This window comes from Petromyzon marinus, chromosome 41 (assembly GCF_048934315.1).
Source record: "Petromyzon marinus isolate PM22_M1 ecotype Great Lakes invasive population chromosome 41, UKy_Petmar_22M1.pri1.0, whole genome shotgun sequence".
Lineage (NCBI taxonomy): Eukaryota > Metazoa > Chordata > Hyperoartia > Petromyzontiformes > Petromyzontidae > Petromyzon > Petromyzon marinus.
This window is the reverse complement of record NC_133707.1, coordinates 4146997-4166705: the sequence shown is the minus strand read 5'-3', so window position 1 is coordinate 4166705 and position 19709 is coordinate 4146997. Positions and strand designations below refer to the sequence as shown.

The 19709-nt window shown below is 46.2% G+C and overlaps 1 protein-coding gene across 1 annotated transcript in view; it reads right to left on the bottom strand.

Annotated features, from left to right (window-relative positions):
- Positions 1-6037, bottom strand: part of CPE (carboxypeptidase E) — a 29374-nt gene extending 23337 nt beyond the window's left edge. The window contains exon 1 of the mRNA XM_076073248.1: positions 5230-6037. Coding sequence (XP_075929363.1) covers positions 5230-5602 — 373 coding nt within the window. The 5' untranslated portion in view covers positions 5603-6037. The remainder of the gene's footprint in view (positions 1-5229) is intronic.
- Positions 6038-19709: the final 13672 nt, after the last annotated feature.

The window sequence follows — 19709 nt, the reverse complement described above, 5'->3', positions numbered from 1 at the left end:
TTTCTACGGGTCTCTCTGTATTTCTACGGGTCTCTCTGTATTTCTACGGGTCTCTCTGTATTTCTATGGGTCGCTCTGTATTTCTATGGGTCTCTCTGCATCTCTAAGGGTTTCTCTGTATCTCTAAGTATCACTACCGAGTCTCTATGGGTTTCTCTGTATCTCTAAGTATCACTACCGAGTCTCTATGGGTTTACTATATGCTACGTAGTTTTGGGGTTGTATTGCCACATTCTGCCTTGTCTTTAATTTCCCATTCATGGAGATGTGGTGGAACATCGGCCTGCTGGTGATGTTCTGATGCAGTTGATGGTTCCACCACCATTGTCTTCTAGGAGGAAGAATGGCACAGCCAGGAGGTGCGGTGTTTTTGGATCTTGAAGGAGGAAGGTTTTTTTTTTATTATTCTGGACGTCCACGTTGTTCCACTCTGTTCGCAGAGCAGCAGCGTTCTTTCCGGATCTGGATAGTGGCAGCGCAGATCACTCGATTTGGTTGTATATTGGTGCCAATGTTATGTAAACATTTTTGTTTAGATGAATCCTGGTTGGTTTGGCCTCGATGATTTTTGTGGATTATATATTTGGTTACACTGGCCAAACCGCAAATTGTTGATCAAGAGTTTGATTAAACCAGTTTTTTTTCTGTCTGAAACTCGGGTCCTTGTGACTTCCGCATTTACCAACTTTTATTTTTAGAGGTGTATTTAAATATTTGAGCTGGAAAACCAATTGATACGGAACGTCTCGCTTGCAAGGGCGTCCGGGGTTGCGATTAACGTTTACATAGCAGACACGTATACACATACATACATACACAGCAAACAAAGATACACGTCCCCCGTATAGCCTTCAACAGACTGTTGTGACAAGTGCCGTTAGCGAGTAGCGCCTACGAATGCTGGCAAGGCACACGAGGCGGTGGGTGGCCAGCACCACGCCCGGCCACCTTTGCCTCCCTCGTGCCGACGTTGAATACACACCGTGCCAGTTTACTCATCTTTAAGGCCGAGACGACCTAGGGGAGGCCCAGTGCAAGTTCAAATATTGGTGCTGAACGGGAATTGAACTCGGGTCACCAGGTTGGTAGAGCAAAGCCCTAACCACTAGACTAATACTATCCGTTTCCATACAAAGACACATATCCCCCGTATAGCCTTAAGACTTTTGGGGCAAGTGCTGTTAGCGAGCAACTCTGCAGGCCAGCATGGCACACGAGGGGGTGGGTGGCCAGCATCACGCACACACTCTCACTCACACCAACGCAAACATTTTCAACCTAAAACCAACAAAGCACATACGTACTCAAACAAGGAACAATGCGCCCAGTCAAACACAGACATAAATTAACAAAAACTCGTAAATAATTAATCGGTGTACCCCGCCGGTTCGAACCTAGCAGGCCGCCCTGGTTAAAACTGTGGCGAATATTTTAAACCGCAAAAGCAAAACACTCCTACGCGTCCCGTCTGCTTCACAGCGGATATTACGGATCCTCGTGACGGCATTCTAAAGAGGGGGCCACCGGCGTCTCGGGCACAACACGTTGGAGACAAACCTCACCGAAAGGTGACACCGCCAATTAAACACGTGCGCGTCTCCCAAACTCGCCAGGGTCTCTCGCTTCGCGACTGCCTCACGGCGCGCCAGGAACGTTCGCGCGGGCACCGAACCGCACGGAATTATTTGAAAAATCGTCCAACGGCTTAAGGACGCAAAGTGTCTCAACCTAAAGCGGCAGGTTCGAGGGCCCCGAGAATAAGCAAGGGGATCAGGTGGACGTATTATGGATGAGATTGGTGGCGAAAAGCCGACGCGTTAAACTCAGCTGGACGTCACCACCGATCATGCGGTTACGCAATAGCTAGCACGGCTATCTCGCTAGGTGCATTGTAAGAAGGGGGGCGGCGGCGGGGGGCTGGCAAGGTTCGAAAGCAAGCGGAAATACATTGCGCTAATTTAGTTTTGAGCGGGAGGGGGGGGGGATCAGGCCACGTAAATTATTTTGTTCAAACTTGTGTCGTCAAGACCCCCCCACCACCCGACACAGCCGCACGTAAAATGGTTTAGAAGAGGGTCCGGCGATTGTGCCGTGATTTCGGCCGGCTGGCCGCCTCGCTCGCCCGCCTCGGAGAGGTCTAAAGAAGCAACTTCCGCCGCTAGATCGAAGGGAGACGAAAGTGCACGATGTTTATTTTGCACGTAGCCTTTGGCCGAGCGTCTTACACACAAAACACGGGAAGCAGGAATTTGTTTTCTAAAGAGCACAGGAAGAGCGAGCGAGCGAGTGAGCGAGCGAGCGCGGAGCCGGCCACGGTGAAGTCGCCGTTGAGTGCGATCCGTCATCGCTGCCGTGCATGGGGGCAGGGAGGCCGCGCCGTGGGCGACCTCATCCATCGGTCGATTCGTCGTCGCCCCTCCGCGTGAAACCGATCGCGGCCCCCCTCGCTTTGCGTTCCGTCCGTCTAACGCGAGCGGGCGGCTGGCTCCGTTCCGTCTCCACGAGGCCTCTCCACACCTCGACGAGGCCCGCACCACCGTCACCGCGAGCATCCTAGCCGCACTAATCGGGTCCTGGTGTGGTGGCGGTGGGGGGGGGATATTTTCCACCCGGCAACAACGCCATGCGTTTCTCATTTGCATGCCAACACCGCCGCAGCGCTCAGTCGCTCTTTTTTGGTTACTAGGGCTTGCCAGGTGCTGTAGGCGTGGGGCTACGGGGTGGCCAGGAAACGTTACCAGGGAACGTCGTGGTGAGCGAGGGTTCTTCTCACCGTGCTCCGGATTCTTACCCGCAACGCCGCTTGTGAACCGGTATCGGTCAAAACATCGCTCCCCTGTACTAGGACCCTCCTGATAAAGTCTTGAGACTATTTGTCTGCTGGCTAATATAGCTGGCATTGTTATTGTATTGTCATTATCTTGAGACTATTTGTCTGCTGGCTAATATAGCTGGCATTGTTATTGTATTGTCATTATCTTGAACTATTTGTCTGCTGGCTAATATAGCTGGCATTGTTATTGTATTGTCATTATCTTGAACTATTTGTCTGCTGGCTAATATAGCTGGCATTGTTACTGTATTGTCATTATTTTGAACTATTTGTCTGCTGGCTAATATAGCTGGCATTGTTATTGTATTGTCATTATCTTGAACTATTTGTCTGCTGGCTAATATAGCTGGCATTGTTATTGTATTGTCATCAGCTTGTACTATTTGTCTGCTGGCTAATATAGCTGGCATTGTTATTGTATTGTCATTATCTTTAACTATTTGTCTACTGGCTAATATAGCTGGCATTGTTATTGTATTGCCATTATCTTGAACTATTTGTCTGCTGGCTAATATAGCTGGCATTGTTATTGTATTGTCATTATCTTGAACTATTTGTCTGCTGGCTAATATAGCTGGCATTGTTATTGTATTGTCATTATTTTGAACTATTTGTCTGCTGGCTAATATAGCTGGCATTGTTATTGTATTGTCATTATCTTGAACTATTTGTCTGCTGGCTAATATAGCTGCCAATGTTCTTGCATTATTTTCTTCAAATTATTACAGTATTATTCTATCCTTTTGATAGACTCACCCCCGTCATAAGAATGTGGAATTCCAACCACTGTTCATTTGAGCATTGAGGTTGAGTGGGAGTGGGGGTGGGATTTGTTGTATAATCTGCTAGCTGTGTGTGAGTGTGTGACCAGATCCCATACACCTGTCAACCCCTTATCAATGCCTACCATATTACAGACCAATTCAGACCTTATTGCTCACCCCGTGCCCTTAGAAATCTCAACGTTCATCCTACCAAGTCCCATCACAAGGGAGAAACACAGACACAAATAGACAAAACATTTTCCTGCCCGTATTGGAACGGCTGTACGCCGTATGGACCTTAAAACTCAATTTCCCTGTACAAGAATACGGGGTAAATCGTATGGGTCGACAGTTATGAAATCTGGGTAACATTATTGACAACAGGCACAACTTTTGGGGTGCCGTCTTACTTTCCGCAGCGTTGTACAATTCGGGAGATTACGGTAACACGCGAAGCCCAGGTGTGGCCATAAATTCTGAGCACAGATGGGAGACGCCGCCGAGGTGCGACGTGGGGTACCGTCATGGTCACGAGTCACCCAGGAACAGGTGGGACAAGTGGGACGGGTGGGACAGGTGGGAGGACAGGTGAGATCTGAACCGCGAGTCCAGGTGTCTCATCAAAGCGAACCCTACCACCCTGTATCTCCCGGAGGTCTGGCAGAAGGAAGGAAGCGATTGCACGGTGCGGTGCGAGGCTTCATTCCAACTGCAGCTGTCTCGTAAAGTGCTCAGGATAATATTTCTCTGCTACCCACCCTGCTATTGGGGGTTGGAGAGGTCCAGGGGTGTGGGGATTTCGAGGTCACGATGACCTCTTGACCTCTACCTCATCATTGACGTGGCCGGCGCAGTGACGACTCACCCCAAGTTCACGCCATAACCCACAATCGTCGTAATCAACATCATCATTCTCGTCATCATGATTCATCATCATTATCACCAAAGACAAAGACCTCCCCGAATTGCCTTTAACGGGCTACTGGGGCGAGTACTGTTCACGAGCAAACCCATGAAGGGCGGAACGGTGCACGAGGGGGTGGGTGGCCAGCAACACGCCCGACCGCCTTTGTCTCCCCATCACCACCGCCATCAATGTCACGAACATCACCACGCGCGGCGGGGTCGACAGAAATTCCACCCCTGCCAATGATGAATTTGTCTGGGTCCCCTTTACCCCGTCAGAACCCCTTCCCCGTCTCAACCACGTGCTCCTCGCGTGAGTCACCTATACCACAATGTCCATGGCCTCCTCCCTCCTCATCCCCGATCATCCTCCGTCGTGTCCCCTCCCGCACGTCCATGCTTTTGTCCCAAGCCGTTAAGAGTCATGTCCCATGATCCCCCCCCCCCTCACACAAGCCCCACCATTACACCCCCCCCCCCATCGATACTCATCGTTCCCGTGTGCGCTAAACCCTCATCATCTCCTACCCTCATGTTCCCCCACCCAGCCCACCTCAGCCACCTGCCCTGATGACTCATCATCATCTCCTTTGATAGTCCCCCCGTCTCCCCCCCCCGTCTCCCCTCCATCCCCCCCCCCGTCTCCCCCCCCCCATCCCCCCCATCTCCCCCATCACCCCCGTCTCCCCCCATCTCCCCCACCCCGTACCCCCCCCCCCACCTCACCGGGCTGGTGCTCCCCAGGCCGGTCTGTGAGCTCGATGGCGAGCAGCTCTCGGCCCTCGAAGCTTCTCCCCACGCTGTAGACGCGGCTCACGTCCGGGCACTGCAGCCACACGGCGAGCAGGGCACGACGGAGCTCGGGGTAGCGGTGGTACACGAAGGTCAGGCCCTGCTCCCCTGGCTCCTCGTCCACCCCTCGCTTGCCCGGCTCCGCCGTCTCCGTCTTCACCCCCTTCACCTCCTCCTCCTTCCCCACCGCCGCGATCTCCTCCTTCTCATCCTCCACGGAGGCGCCACCATTGTTTCCGTTGTCTGTCGGCCAGCACAGCACGACCGGGCAGAGAGACAGCAGCAGCAGCGACAGCGAGAGCCTCATGGTGCCGATGGTGATGAAGATTCACTTGCTGCTGATGCTGATGGTGGCTGCCGTTGAGAGCAATGCGGCGATGGATCCTGTACCAACAGCCTCTGTTACGCACAGCTGATGTATGCGCCGCGGCCACCGCTTCTGTCCGTGTCGTCTCGAGCTGCTGCTGCTGCTGCAGGCTGTTCGTGGAGCTGCTGCTGCTGCCGCCGCTGCTGCCGCTGCGCCCGGACGCTATCGTGACCGCTACGTGCCAGCTGTGTCAATATCCGCGGCGCGTTTCTTTGCTGCTTTACGTGCAGCGGTGGCTATGCCTGCAAGCGTGCCTGCTATGTCCCAGCCGTGGCGTGTCTCTTATTGTTGTTGTTGCGGGCTCAATAGCTATAGCGCGCGGCTACGGCTGTCTGCCGAACGTACAGCGGCGCTGCTGTAGCCGACCGAGTTCTATGGTGTCGGAGCCGCGTGCGGAGCGGGGTTTTAAACCCCAGCCCCCTCCCTCCTCCCCCCCCCCACCCCCAGTGACGTCACCGCGTAGCCTCGGCGTCCTGACGTAACCGCGTCGCCTCGGCGTCCTGACGTCACCGCGCACGCCCTTGTTGCTGCGGCGGTACGGCGGGGACGTCACCGCGTCCGAGCTGGCGTCGAGACGTTGCTCGGAACGTCGGCCAACCCCAGCCCCCCCACCCCCGGCACACAATTCAAATCCGATCGTCTCGCTCGTGGTCGATCAATGCGGCGTTCTTTGAGCTCCCATCGAGGCTTGAAGGCAGAGTGCCTCTCCGCAATTACACTGCAGCCATGCGCCTCTTTAGCTCCCTATTGTTTTAGACATGTGCAATGTTATTGATACATCCGTCGGGAAAGTCACTTAGGTAGAACAAATAATTATAGATCACGACGTTTCGGGCGCAACACAAGCGAGGGTCGCTTGTTTTGCGATCGAAACGTCGTGATGTATTATAGATCATTATGTTTTTCTACCCGATATAACCAAAGAGAATGGGTTCCTGCAGTGACGAAAGCTTAAAATCAAGATTAACATCCATCGGCGTTTGATGAAACGAAGTAGTTGTGGCTTACGTTCCCGGGCTTCATTTGGGTTTCGATGATTTACCTTCGAACAAAAAATATAGCCATATCTCGCACCCAAGGTTAAGAGCCAATGGTGTAGTGTATAGTGTAGTGTATAGTAGTGTATAGTGTAGTGTATAGTAGTGTATAGTGTAGTGTGTAGTAGTGTATAGTAGTGTAGTGTGTGGTGTATAGTGTAGTGTATAATAGTGTAGTGTATAGTGTAGTTTATAGTAGTGTAGTGTGTGGTGTATAGTGTAATGTATAGTAGAGTAGTGTGTGGTGTATAGTGTAGTGTATGGTAGTGTAGTGTATAGTGTAGTGTATCGTAGTGTAGTGTGTGGTGTAGTGTGTAGTGGAAAGTGTAGTGTAGAGTGTAGTGTGTAGTAGTGTATAGTAGTGTAGTGTGTAGTAGTGTATTGTGTGGTGTATAGTAGTGTGTGGTGTATAGTGTAGTGTATAATGTAGTGTATAGTGTAATAGTGTATAATGTAGTGCATAGTAGTGTATAGTGTAGTAGTGTATAATGTAGTGTATAGTAGTGTAGTGTGTGGTGTATTGTGTAGTGTATAGTAGTGTGTGGTGTATAGTGTAGTGTATAGTAGTGTAGTATGTAGTAGTGTATTGTGTGGTGTATAGTAGTGTGTGGTGTATTGTGTAGTGTATAGTGTAGTGTATAGTGTAGTAGTGTATAATGTAGTGTATAGTAGTGTAGTGTGTGGTGTATTGTGTAGTGTAGTGTGTAATAGTGTATAGTAGTGTAGTGTGTAGTAGTGTGGTGTATAGTGTAGTGTGTGGTGTATAGTGTAGTGTGTAGGAGTGTGGTGTATAGTGTAGTGTATAGTGTAGTGTGTAGTAGTGTATAGTAGTGTAGTGTAGTGTGTGGTGTATAGTGTAGTGTAGTGTGTAGTAGTATGGTGTATAGTGTAGTGTGTGGTGTATAGTGTAGTGTGTAGAAGTGTATAGTAGTGTGGTGTATAGTGTAGTGTCTGGTATATAGTGTAGTGTGTAGTAGTGTATAGTAGTGTGGTGTATAGTGTAGTGCAGTGTGTAGTAGTGTATAGTAGTGTGGTGTATAGTGTAGTGTGTGGTGTATAGTGTAGTGTATAGTGTAGTGTATCGTGTAGTAGTGTATAGTAGTGTGGTGTACGGTGTAGTGTGTGGTGTATAGTGTAGTGTATAGTGTGGTGTAGTAGTAGTGTGGTGTATAGTGTAGTGTGTGGTGTATAGTGTAGTGTATAGTGTAGTGTAAAGTGTAGTGAATAGTAGTGTATAGTAGTGTGGTGTATAGTGTAGTGTGTGGTGTATAGTGTAGTGTATAGTGTTGTGTATAGTGTAGTGTGTAGTAGTGTATAGTAGTGTGGTGTATAGTGTAGTGTGTGGTGTATAGTGTAGTGTATAGTGTTGTGTATAGTGTAGTGTGTAGTAGTGTATAGTAGTGTGGTGTATAGTGTAGTGTGTGGTGTATAGTGTAGTGTATAGTGTTGTGTATAGTGTAGTGTGTAGTAGTTTATAGTGTAGTGTGTAGTAGTGTATAGTAGTGTAGTGTGTAGTGTAAAGTGTAGTGTGTAGGGTATATTGTATTGTATAGTATAGTGTGTTGTAGTGTATAGAGTAGTGTATAGTGTAGTGTGTAGTATTGTATAGTAGTGTAGTGTATAGTGTAGTGTGTAGTATATAGTGTAGTGTGTAGTAGTGTATAGAAGTGTAGTGTATAGTGTAGTGTGTGGTGTATAGTGTGGTGTATATTGTTGTGTATAGTGTAGTGTGTAGTAGTGTATAGTAGTGTGGTGTATAGTGTAGTGTGTAGTAGTGTATAGTAGTGTGGTGTATAGTGTGGTGTATAGTGTAGTGTATAGTGTAGTGTGTAGTAGTGTATAGTGTAGTGTGTAGTATATAGTGTAGTGTGTAGTAGTGGAAAGTAGTGTAGTGTATAGTGTAGTGTATAGTGTGTAGTAGTGTATAGTAGTGTAGTGTATGGTGTAGTGTGTAGTGTATAGTGTATAGTGTAGTGCGGTAGTAGTGTATAGTGTAGTGTATAGTGTAGTGTATAGTGTAGTGTGTAGTAGTGTACTGTATAGTGTATAGTTTAGTCTATAGTGTAGTGGTGTATAGTGTAGTGTATAGTGTAGTGTGTAGTAGTGTAGTGTATAGTGTAGTGTATAGTGTAGTGTATAGTGTAGTGTGTAGTAGTGCATAGTGTAGTGTACAGTGTAGTGTATAGTGTAGTGTATAGTAGTGTGTGTATAGTGTAGTGGTGTATAGTGTAGTGTATAGTGTAGTGTGTAGTAGTGTACTGTATAGTGTAGTGTATAGTGTAGTGTAGAGTTTAGTGTGTAGTGTATATCGAAGTGTATAGTGTAGTGTATAGTGTAGTGTATAGTGTAGTGTGTCGTAGTGTATCGTAGTGCAGTGTATAGTGTAGTGTGTAGTAGTGTGTAGTAGTGTATAGTGTAGTGTAAAGTGTAGTGTAGAGTGTAGTGTGTAGTAGTGTATAGTGTAGTGTATAGTGTAGTGTATAGTGTAGTGTAGTGAATAGTAGTGTAGTGTATAGTGTAGTGTATAGTGTAGTGGTGTATAGTGTGTAGTAGTGTACTGTATAGTGTAGTGTATAGTGTAGTGTGTAGTAGTGCATAGTGTAGTGTATAGTGTAGTGTATAGTGTAGTGTGTAGTAGTGTAGTGTATAGTGTAGTGTGTAGTAGTGTATAGTGTAGTGTATAGTATAGTGTGTAGTAGTGTATAGTGTAGCGTGTAGTAGTGTATAGTGTAGTGTTTAGTGTAGTAGTGTATAGTGCAGTGTATAGTGTAGTGTGTAGTAGTGTATAGTATAGTGTGTAGTAGTGTAGTGGATAGTGTAGTGTATAGTATAGTTAGTGTGTAGTAGTGTATAGTGTAGTGTGTAGTAGTGTATAGTGTAGTGTATAGTGTAGTGTATAGTGTAGTGTTTAGTAGTGTATAGTGTAGTGTAAAGTGTAGTGTGTAGTAGTGTATAGTGTAGTGTATAGTAGTGTAGTGTATAGTGTAGTGTGTAGTAGTGTATAGTGTAGTGTATAGTAGTGTATAGTGTAGTGTGTAGTAGTGTATAGTGTAGTGTACAGTGTAGTGTATAGTATAGTGTGTTGTAATGTATAGTGTAGTGTATAGTGTTGTGTATAGTAGTATATAGTAGTGTAATGTATAGTGTAGTGTATAGTGCAGTATATAGTGTAGTGTATAGTGTAGTGTATAGTAGTGTATAGTGTAGTGTATAGTGTAGTGTATAGTGTAGTGTGTAGTAGTGTATAGTGTAGTGTATAGTGTAGTGTATAGTAGTGTAGTGTATAGTGTAATGTATAGTGTAGTGTATAGTGTAGTGTTGAGTGTATAGTAGTGTAGTGTATAGTGTAGTGTATAGTGTAGTGTATATTGTAGTGTATAGTGTAGTGTATAGTGTAGTGTATAGTGTATAGTGTTGTAGTGTATAGTGTAGTGTATAGTGTAGTGTGTAGTGTAGTGTATAGTGTAGTGTAGTGAATAGTAGTGTAGTGTATAGTGTAGTGTATAGTGTAGTGGTGTATAGTGTGTAGTAGTGTACTGTATAGTGTAGTGTATAGTGTAGTGTGTAGTAGTGCATAGTGTAGTGTTTAGTGTAGTGTATAGTGTAGTGTGTAGTAGTGTAGTGTATAGTGTAGTGTGTAGTAGTGTATAGTGTAGTGTATAGTATAGTGTGTAGTAGTGTATAGTGTAGCGTGTAGTAGTGTAGTGTTTAGTGTAGTAGTGTATAGTGCAGTGTATAGTGTAGTGTGTAGTAGTGTATAGTATAGTGTGTAGTAGTGTAGTGGATAGTGTAGTGTATAGTATAGTTAGTGTGTAGTAGTGTATAGTGTAGTGTGTAGTAGTGTATAGTGTAGTGTATAGTGTAGTTTATAGTGTAGTGTTTAGTAGTGTATAGTGTAGTGTAAAGTGTAGTGTGTAGTAGTGTATAGTGTAGTGTATAGTAGTGTAGTGTATAGTGTAGTGTGTAGTAGTGTATAGTGTAGTGTATAGTAGTGTATAGTGTAGTGTGTAGTAGTGTATAGTGTAGTGTACAGTGTAGTGTATAGTGTAGTGTGTTGTAATGTATAGTGTAGTGTATAGTGTTGTGTATAGTAGTGTATAGTAGTGTAATGTATAGTGTAGTGTATAGTGCAGTATATAGTGTAGTGTATAGTGTAGTGTATAGTAGTGTATAGTGTAGTGTATAGTGTAGTGTATAGTGTAGTGTGTAGTAGTGTATAGTGTAGTGTATAGTGTAGTGTATAGTAGTGTAGTGTATAGTGTAATGTATAGTGTAGTGTATAGTGTAGTATTGAGTGTATAGTAGTGTAGTGTATAGTGTAGTGTATAGTGTAGTGTATATTGTAGTGTATAGTGTAGTGTATAGTGTAGTGTATAGTGTATAGTGTTGTAGTGTATAGTGTAGTGTATAGTGTAGTGTGTAGTGTAGTGTATAGTGTAGTGTATAGTAGTGTAGTGTATAGTGTAGTGTATAGTAGTGTAGTGTGTAGTGTGTAGTAGTGTATAGTGTAGTGTAGTGTATAGTGTAGTGTATAGTGTAGTGTAGTGTATAGTGTCGTGTATAGTGTATAGTAGTGTATAGTAGTGTAGTGTATAGTAGTGTAGTGTATAGTAGTGTATAGTGTAGTGTATAGTAGTGTAGTGTATAGTGTAGTGTATAGTAGTGTAGTGTATAGTGTAGTGTATAGTAGTGTATAGTAGTGTATAGTGTAGTGTATAGTAGTGTATAGTGTAGTGTATAGTAGTGTAGTGTATAGTGTAGTGTATAGTGTAGTGTATAGTGTAGTGTATAGTGTAATGCATAGTGTATAGTGTAGTGTATAGTGTAGTGTATAGTGTAGTGTATAGTAGTGTATAGTGTAGAATATAGTAGTGTATAGTGTAGTGTGTAGTGTAGTGTATAGTGCAGTGTATAGTGTAGTGTATAGTAGTGTAGTGTATAATGTAGTGTATAGTGTAGTGTATAGTGTAGTGTATAGTGTAGTGTATAGTAGTGTATAGTGTAGTGTATAGTGTAGTGCATAGTGTAGTGTATAGTAGTGTAGTGTATAGTATAGTGTATAGTAGTGTATAGTAGTGCATAGTGTAGTGTGTAGTGTAGTGTATAGTGTAGTGTATAGTGTAGTGTATAGTGTAATGTATAGTAGTGTAGTGTATAGTGAAGTGTACAGTGTAGTGTATAGTGTAGTGTATAGTAGTGTATAGTGTAGTGTATAGTGTAGTGTATAGTAGTGTATTGTGTAGTGTATAGTGTAGTATATAGTGTAGTGTATAGTAGTGTAGTGTATAGTAGTGTAGTGTATAGTGTAGTTTATAGTGTAGTGTATAGTGTAGTGTATAGCAGTGTAGTGTATAGTAGTGTAGTGTATAGTGTAGTGTATAGTGTAGTGTATAGTAGTGTATTGTGTAGTGTATAGTGAGTGTATAGTGTAGTGTATAGTGTAGTGTATAGTGTAGTGTATAGTGTAGTGTATAGTGTAGTGTATAGTGTAGTGTATAGTAGTGTAGTGTATAGTGTAGTGTATAGTGTAGTGTATAGTAGTGTATAGTGTATTGTATAGTGTAATGTATAGTGTAGTGTATAGTGTGGTGTATAGTGTAGTGTATAGTGTAGTTTATTGTGTAGTGTATAATGTAGTGTATAGTGTAGTGTATAGTGTAGTGTATAGTGTACTGTATAGTGTAGTGTATAGTGTAGTGTATAGTATAGTGTATGGTGTAGTGTATAGTGTATGGTGTAGTGTGTAGTGTAGTGTATAGTGTATAGTAGTGTATAGTGTATAGTAGTGTATAGTGTAGTGTATAGTGTAGTGTAAAGTGTAGTGTATAGTGTAGTGTATATTGTAGTGTATAGTGTAGTGTATAGTGTAGTGCGGTAGTTCTTAACCTTTACTGCAGCCTTGCACCCCTTTCGTTCTCATTCAATAAAACATGTACAATGTTAATAAATACGTAGGGTTTGATGAAACAAAGTAGTCGTACTTATGGGCAGTCCATAAATGACGTCACGCACCTGCGGGGGGGGGTCATATTTTTGTGACGATGCGTGACGAGGGGGGAGGGAGTTTGAGAAATGTGACGTCACACCAAAATGCGCAACTTTAAATAAATATAGAATTGTTATAACAACACTAATTGTTCTAACAACACTTCTACAACATCAGAGTGCACTACAATGACAATAGTTTAAAGCGATTTGAAGCATGTTTTATTTTAAAAATGGAAATATGGTTTTGGGGGGGGGCGGGGGGCAGAGCTTTGTGACGTCATATTTGAGGGGGGGTCTGACTTTTTGTGACGCCGCGTGACGAGGATGGGGGGGGGGTCAAAAATCGTCAAAAATCGCGTGACGTCATTTATGGACGGCCCCTAACGTGCCCGTGCCTAATTTGTGTTCTTACAAAAAAACAATCTGCCCGTGTCTCGCACCCACCCTGAAAGGGCATCTCGCACCGCCAGGGGGGATGCGACGTGCACCCCAGGTTAAAGAGGAACCCACTGGTTTTAAGATTAGGGGGGTGGGGGGGGGGTCAGCAAAAACACGCTTTCACCATTCGTTTCAAAGCGATGGAGAAAAGGTCACCGCCAAGGACGCGTCCGGAGACACAACGAGGACACCTGTAGCCGCACGGTGGCAATGCGCCATGCCGACCAATCGGCGCATTCGTTAAAACACCAAAACAATATTGGATTTTCGTACAAAAAAAATAGTGGCCCGCTAGGAAACAATTTATACCGGTGAGCTGACTTTGCGAACCGGTAACCGATGCTGAAAACGGTTATCGTTTGCCGACGATAACGGCTAACGTCGCGGTGCGTATCTCTCGGTGTGCCGCTACGGCATCGATTAAATATTAATTTACATTCCTGAACATTAATTATTAACATTATCCGAGCTCCGGGAGAGATACAAGCCGCGCTCCATCAATATTAATACAGCCACTACCAACAACCGCGTGTGGCCTTGAATAGGGGACAAAGTAAAATAACATTTGCGACGTTTCGGGCAAGAGCACTTCTTAATGGCACCTTACCTTCGTGTAAAACCGTTTCGCTTCGCAATAGATCAGCTTCGCCGCTGTCCAAGCTTCTACCGAGGGATTTGAGATTAGGGGCCAGTACTGAATAACGAGTTTAGGATTGTGTAAACAATAAAAATAAACAGCTTACCGGTTTGACTCGCACGCAAGAGAATGTCCAGCGACAAACAAGGCTGGTTCAGTGGCCCTTCTACAATTAGCTGTACCCTGGGCTGTTCGTCGGTAGCGTGGGGCCCGGGGCAACTCACACGACACCGAAAGCACTACGACATTTGACACCGTGATGCCAGAACCCCCCCCAGTGCCGGATTATATCCTCGTAGCAAAATTCGCTACAGATGCTACGGACTCCACACCATTAAGGGCCCCCGCGCTAAACGCTTTCAAGCTATCAATTCCGGTTTAGTGATTCTGCACTTGCTCTATTACTATAGCACTATACCGCCTTCAACTCTTATGAACGACCGGGTGTTTAAGGTTAGCGATCTGTTGTATTATCTGGCTGTATAGCAAATGAAAAAAATACAATTACTTTACTGTGCGAGTAAAACATTTGTGTTTTAATATTTACGTGTGTTTTCTTAATTTCTGGCCCCCTTATAACATATGCTACAGGCCCCGCACTAGCTGAATCCGGCACTGCCCTCCCGCCCCCCAAAGCGCGGGGCCCGGGGCGATGTCGCCCTGATTCGCCTACCCTCGGGCGGACACCTCTGGCTGCGGTCCCTCTGCGTGTGCTCTTCCGAAGGGAACCCGTTGTCGGGAACGTCACCTTCGACATGTGCATGTCCTTGTAAATGCCGCGCGGGCTTGTTGACGAACGTGCTGAGTGTGCCTGTGCTTGCACCACCACTGCCAACGCAGCAGCAGCAGCAGCATCGCCACTTAGCGGACATTAATATTAATGAGGCATCGCTCGGCGATTGATTCACTCCACTGCTCCCATCCCCCCGCCTCCCAACATCCCAAATCTTTAATCTTTTATGTCTTCGGCACCACCCCCTCCCCCCATGTAGAACTCTACTCCCTACGCCGCTCCGGCTACCCGCCAACTCACCCTCTAACAAAGACAAAGATCCCCGTACAGACTTAACAGACTGTTGGGGCAAGTGCTGTTCGCGAGTCGCACCTATAAAGGCCTGCACGGCACACGAGAAACTCAACTGAGGCTGAGTCGACCTAGGGGAGGGCCCAGGACCGGTTCAGATAATTGTCACTGTGTTGGCCGTCAGCGGGAATCGAACTCAGGTTACCGGGTTCGTAGCGCAGCGCGCTAAGCGACCCACGACCACTCTTCACGCAGAAGTACAAATTCCGATACATACAAACTGCAATACAGCACACGGGCGAGTATACATGGTCTCGTGTACGTGCTACTCAAACCGAATAATGCACGTGGGCTAGTGTATATGGGTAGGATACATCGGCTATGGTATATGGGCTAGGTTACACGGTATAAAGAACGTGAGTTAGTGTACATGGGCTAGGCTACACGGGATAGTGTACTAGTCTCCTGACTGGGAATGTAACTGTGTGGTGCCGGGCTTGTGAGGCCACGGCGGGATGTCTCCTGTTGCGTGTACACCACGGACACGGCGTGTAGCAGCAGCCCGAGTGAGCGCTGGTTAAGCGCGGTGGCACCACGCACAGCGTGCGGTGCGGGCTCCCGTTGATGATAGAGCGAGGGAGCGTCAGCCCAGCCGGGGTTACGTTGGGGGCACGATACTCTGGCTGACCTGGGGACACGTGACCGGATGATACTGGACGGGGGCCACCGGTGGAGGGGGCTAATGGGTGGTCACGTGGTCCGGGAAGAACTCTCGAGAGCCTTCGGGAAAGGGCGAGAGAGATCGAGAAGGTGGGCGGGGCGAGAGGCGGAGATCAAGCTCCAGCCCGGCCCGATATAAGGGGGGGAGGGGGCCTGTGAGGGTCACGGGGTTCTTGCTGTTGGAGAGGCAGGAGATCCACGTCAAGCTTGAAGAAGCCTCCAGCCACGTGGTCCGGGACCCAGCTTGTGGTTCGGACCGGGATAGTGGAACCGTGTCTAGTTCCGCCATAGTGTGGTTAGTTGGGTGGTCACGACCCGATAGTTTGTTGTGTTAATAGCCTGGAGTATTTTGTGTTAATAGCCTGGAGTGTGTTGTGTTAATAGCCTGGAGTATTTTGTGTTAATAGCCTGGAGTATGTTGTGTTAATAGCCTGGAGTGTGTTGTGTTAATAGTCTGGAGTATGTTGTGTTAATAGCCTGGAGTGTGCAGTGTTAATAGCCTGAAGTATGTTGTGTTAATAGCCTGGAGTGTGCAGTGTTAATAGCCTGGAGTATGTTGTGTTAATAGCCTGGAGTGTGTAGTGTTAATAGCCTGGAGTGTGTAGTGTTAATAGCCTGGAGTGTGGTGTGTTAATAGCCTGGAGTATGTTGTGTTAATAGCCTGGAGAGTGTTGTGTTAATAGCCTGGAGTGTGTTGTGTTAATAGCCTGGAGTGTGTTGTGTTAATAGCCTGGAGTGTGTTGTGTTAATAGCCTGGAGTGTGTTGTGTTAATAGCCTGGAGTGTGTTGTTTTAATAGCCTGGAGTGTGTTGTGTTAATAGCCTGGAGTGTGTTGTGTTAATAGCCTGGAGTATGTTGTGTTAATAGCCTGGAGTGTGTTGTGTTAATAGCCTGGAGTGTGTAGTGTTAATAGCCTGGAGTGTGTTGTGTCAATAGCCTGGAGTGTGTTGTGTTAATAGCCTGGAGTGTGTTGTGTTAATAGCCTGGAGTGTATTGTGTTAATAGCCTGGAGTGTGTTGTGTTAATAGCCTGGAGTGTGTTGTGTTAATAGCCTGGAGTGTGTTGTGTTAATAGCCTGGAGTATGTTGTGTTAATAGCCTGGAGTGTGTTGTATTAATAGCCTGGAGTATGTAGTGTTAATAGCCTGGAGTATGTTGTGTTAATAGCCTGGAGTATGTTGTGTTAATAGCCTGGAGTGTGTTGTATTAATAGCCTGGAGTATGTAGTGTTAATAGCCTGGAGTATGTTGTGTTAATAGCCTGGAGTATGTAGTGTTAATAGCCTGGAGCATTTTGTGTTAATAGCCTGGAGTGTGTTGTGTTAATAGCCTGGAGTATGTTGTGTTAATAGCTTGGAGTGTGTTGTGTTAATAGCCTGGAGTATGTTGTGTTAATAGCCTGGAATGTGTTGTGTTAATAGCCTGGAGTCTGTTGTGTTAATAGCCTGGAGTGTGTTGTGTTAATAGCCTGGAGTGTGTAGTGTTAATAGCCTGAAGTATTTTGTGTTAATAGCCTGGAGTATGTTGTGTTAATAGCCTGGAGTGTGTTGTGTTAATAGCCTGGAGTGTGCAGTGTTAATAGTTTCATAAAACGTGTTGCTCCCAAGACAAGGTCTGCGACTCTTTTAGACTCTGTACACTAGTGTACATGAGGTAGTGATTATGGGTTCGTGTACACAGGCTAGGGTACACGGGCTAGGGTACACGGGCTAGGGCACACGGGCTAGGGTACACAGGCTAGGGCAGCCTTTTTGGCACCAGGGACCGGTTTCGTGGAAGACAATTTTTCACGGGGTGGGTTCATCTTTGCGTCTTTCCCCCTTTTCAAATAAGCTCTCCAGCAACGTTTGTTTTTTACTCATTTTGTCTACTAGGGGTTAGAGCTTGTGGGCTTACTCATTGTGGCTACTAGGGGTTAGAGCTTGTGGGCTTACCAACACTGTGACTGAGACGAGTGCGCAGTGTGGGAAAGAGGCGCGGACGGAAGTGGTGAATAATAAAATAATGGAGGCGGGTCACGTGCGGACTCACCGCTCTCACCTCCTGCTGCTGTGCGGCCCGGTTCCTAACAGGCCACGGACCGGTACCGGTCCGCGGTCCGGGGGTTGGGGACCCCTGGGCTAGTGTACACGGGCTAGGGTACACGGGCTCGGACACACGTTACGTGGCAGAGTAAGTTGCAGGGAGATGCGAGCCGGAGTGAGAGTTTTATTCCCGCAGTGCGGTTTCCAGCATCTGTTGGGAACAATACAATCTTCCAAACAAGACGGTCAACACTGTTTCCGAACAAACACTCTTGTAAACAACATGACGATGATAATGACTAATTTTGTTCCGAACAGATATAGGTTTTTGTTGGGTTAGATCGCGTAAATGTGTGTGTCGTTAAACCCGTGACTCTCCGACACAGCCAATCAGTAACAAGGTTTGTCACGTAAACAGAACGTGCCAATTCGTTACTTGTACAGCACACCGGTGTGTTGGAGAGTAACCCCACAACATTTACAATTCGAGTACGACGCTTCGCCAGTAATTACAACCAGTATCGTCAGGCGACAACACTTCCCATCAACTCTCTTCCAAACACTACGAGTGATCATTACCCCTCTGAACCAGAGCATTGACATTGTTCCAAACTAGGTGATCAATACTGTTCTGAACTCGGCGATTGATCCTGTTCCAAACAGCACAATTCATTCTTGCCCACAACACGATGATCACCACACTGTTGTGATCAACACTTCTTTTTTTCACAAGGCAACGTTCGAGAACAAGACAACGTTCGAGAACAAGGTAGCGTTGTTCGAGAACAAGGTAACGTTCAGGAACAAGGCAACGTTGTTCAAGAACAAGGCAACGTTGTTCAAGAACAAGACAACGATCGACACTGTGCCAACCAACTCTGTTCCCAACAAGAAGACTGACGATTGTCCTAATCGAGAAGATCAATACTGTGTTCCGAACGTGTTGACCAAGATCATCGCTCGCCGACAGCGGAGAGGTTCATCACTTGACCGCGATGATCGTGTTCACGAACACCTGAGTCCTAGACTATCACCTGCCCGAGGGCTGCGCTCACCTGTGCGAGGGTGACTCACCTTGGCAATCACCGATCTCACCTGCGACCAAGGCTCCCGCTGCAGCGGAGCTGAGACCCGGCCCAGGTTAGACGGGAAGAGAATTTGACCAGGAGCAGATCTCGACCCCCCATTTCCCACTGGCACATCCGAGCCGAGCCACCTCAGGGCCCTCAAGGCACGGGTTTTTTTTCCCACTGGCTTATTTACCGTGCCGATCCAGAACCAAACCAAGCTATGCCACCCTCATGGCAGACATCTGAATCTGGCTCAGGGGTTCAATTAGGGTCAGGAGCAGTTGCTGCTGACGTCAGTAAGTTCAGTTGTGAGGACACGGCGTCACCGCGTCTTCTTCACATTAATTTCGAGTGGTTCAATCGCGTGTGAGGTCAGTGGCACGGGCTCGGCTCGGCTCCGCTTCTGCAGTGGGAAGGGAAAACAAAAAACTTAACCTGGGCGCCTCGTGAGCTGTGGCTGGCTGGATGGAAACGGCCCTGGGATAGCTCCAGCACGGCTCGGTTGTACCAGTGGAAAAAAAAAGAGGTATTCGAAACTAAAACACCACCTGTGTAATTCGAGCGTGACCTATACGGACTTTATCATAGACCGCGTGTCCACGTGCGCTCTGCAATGAGATATATGTGTAGACGGTGCGTGTGTTCACGTGTGTGCTGTGTACGGTGAATGTAGAGTTCATTATACATTATCACTCGACTCTGTACGTTTTTTTTGTTATATTAAAACTATTTTTTTTATTTTTGCCAGGTAACGGGCCGTCCATAAATTACGTCACGCAATTTTGGACGATTTTTGACCCCCCCCCCTAGTCATACAGCGTCACAAAAAGTCAGACCCCCCTAAAATATGACGTCACAAAGCTCTGCCCCCCCCCCTCCCAAAAAAAGAAAACATGCTTTAAATCGCTTTAAACTATTGTCATTGTAGTGCGTATTTAATGTGGCGCTGCACTCTGATGTTGTAGGAGACAACGTTTATTAAAAAGTCTATTTAATTAAGTAGAACGTGTTGTCTATATTTATTTAAAGTTGTGTATTTTTATGTGACGTCACATTTCTCACCCCCCTCTCGTCACACATCGTCACAAATGTCTGACTCCCCCCCCCCCCC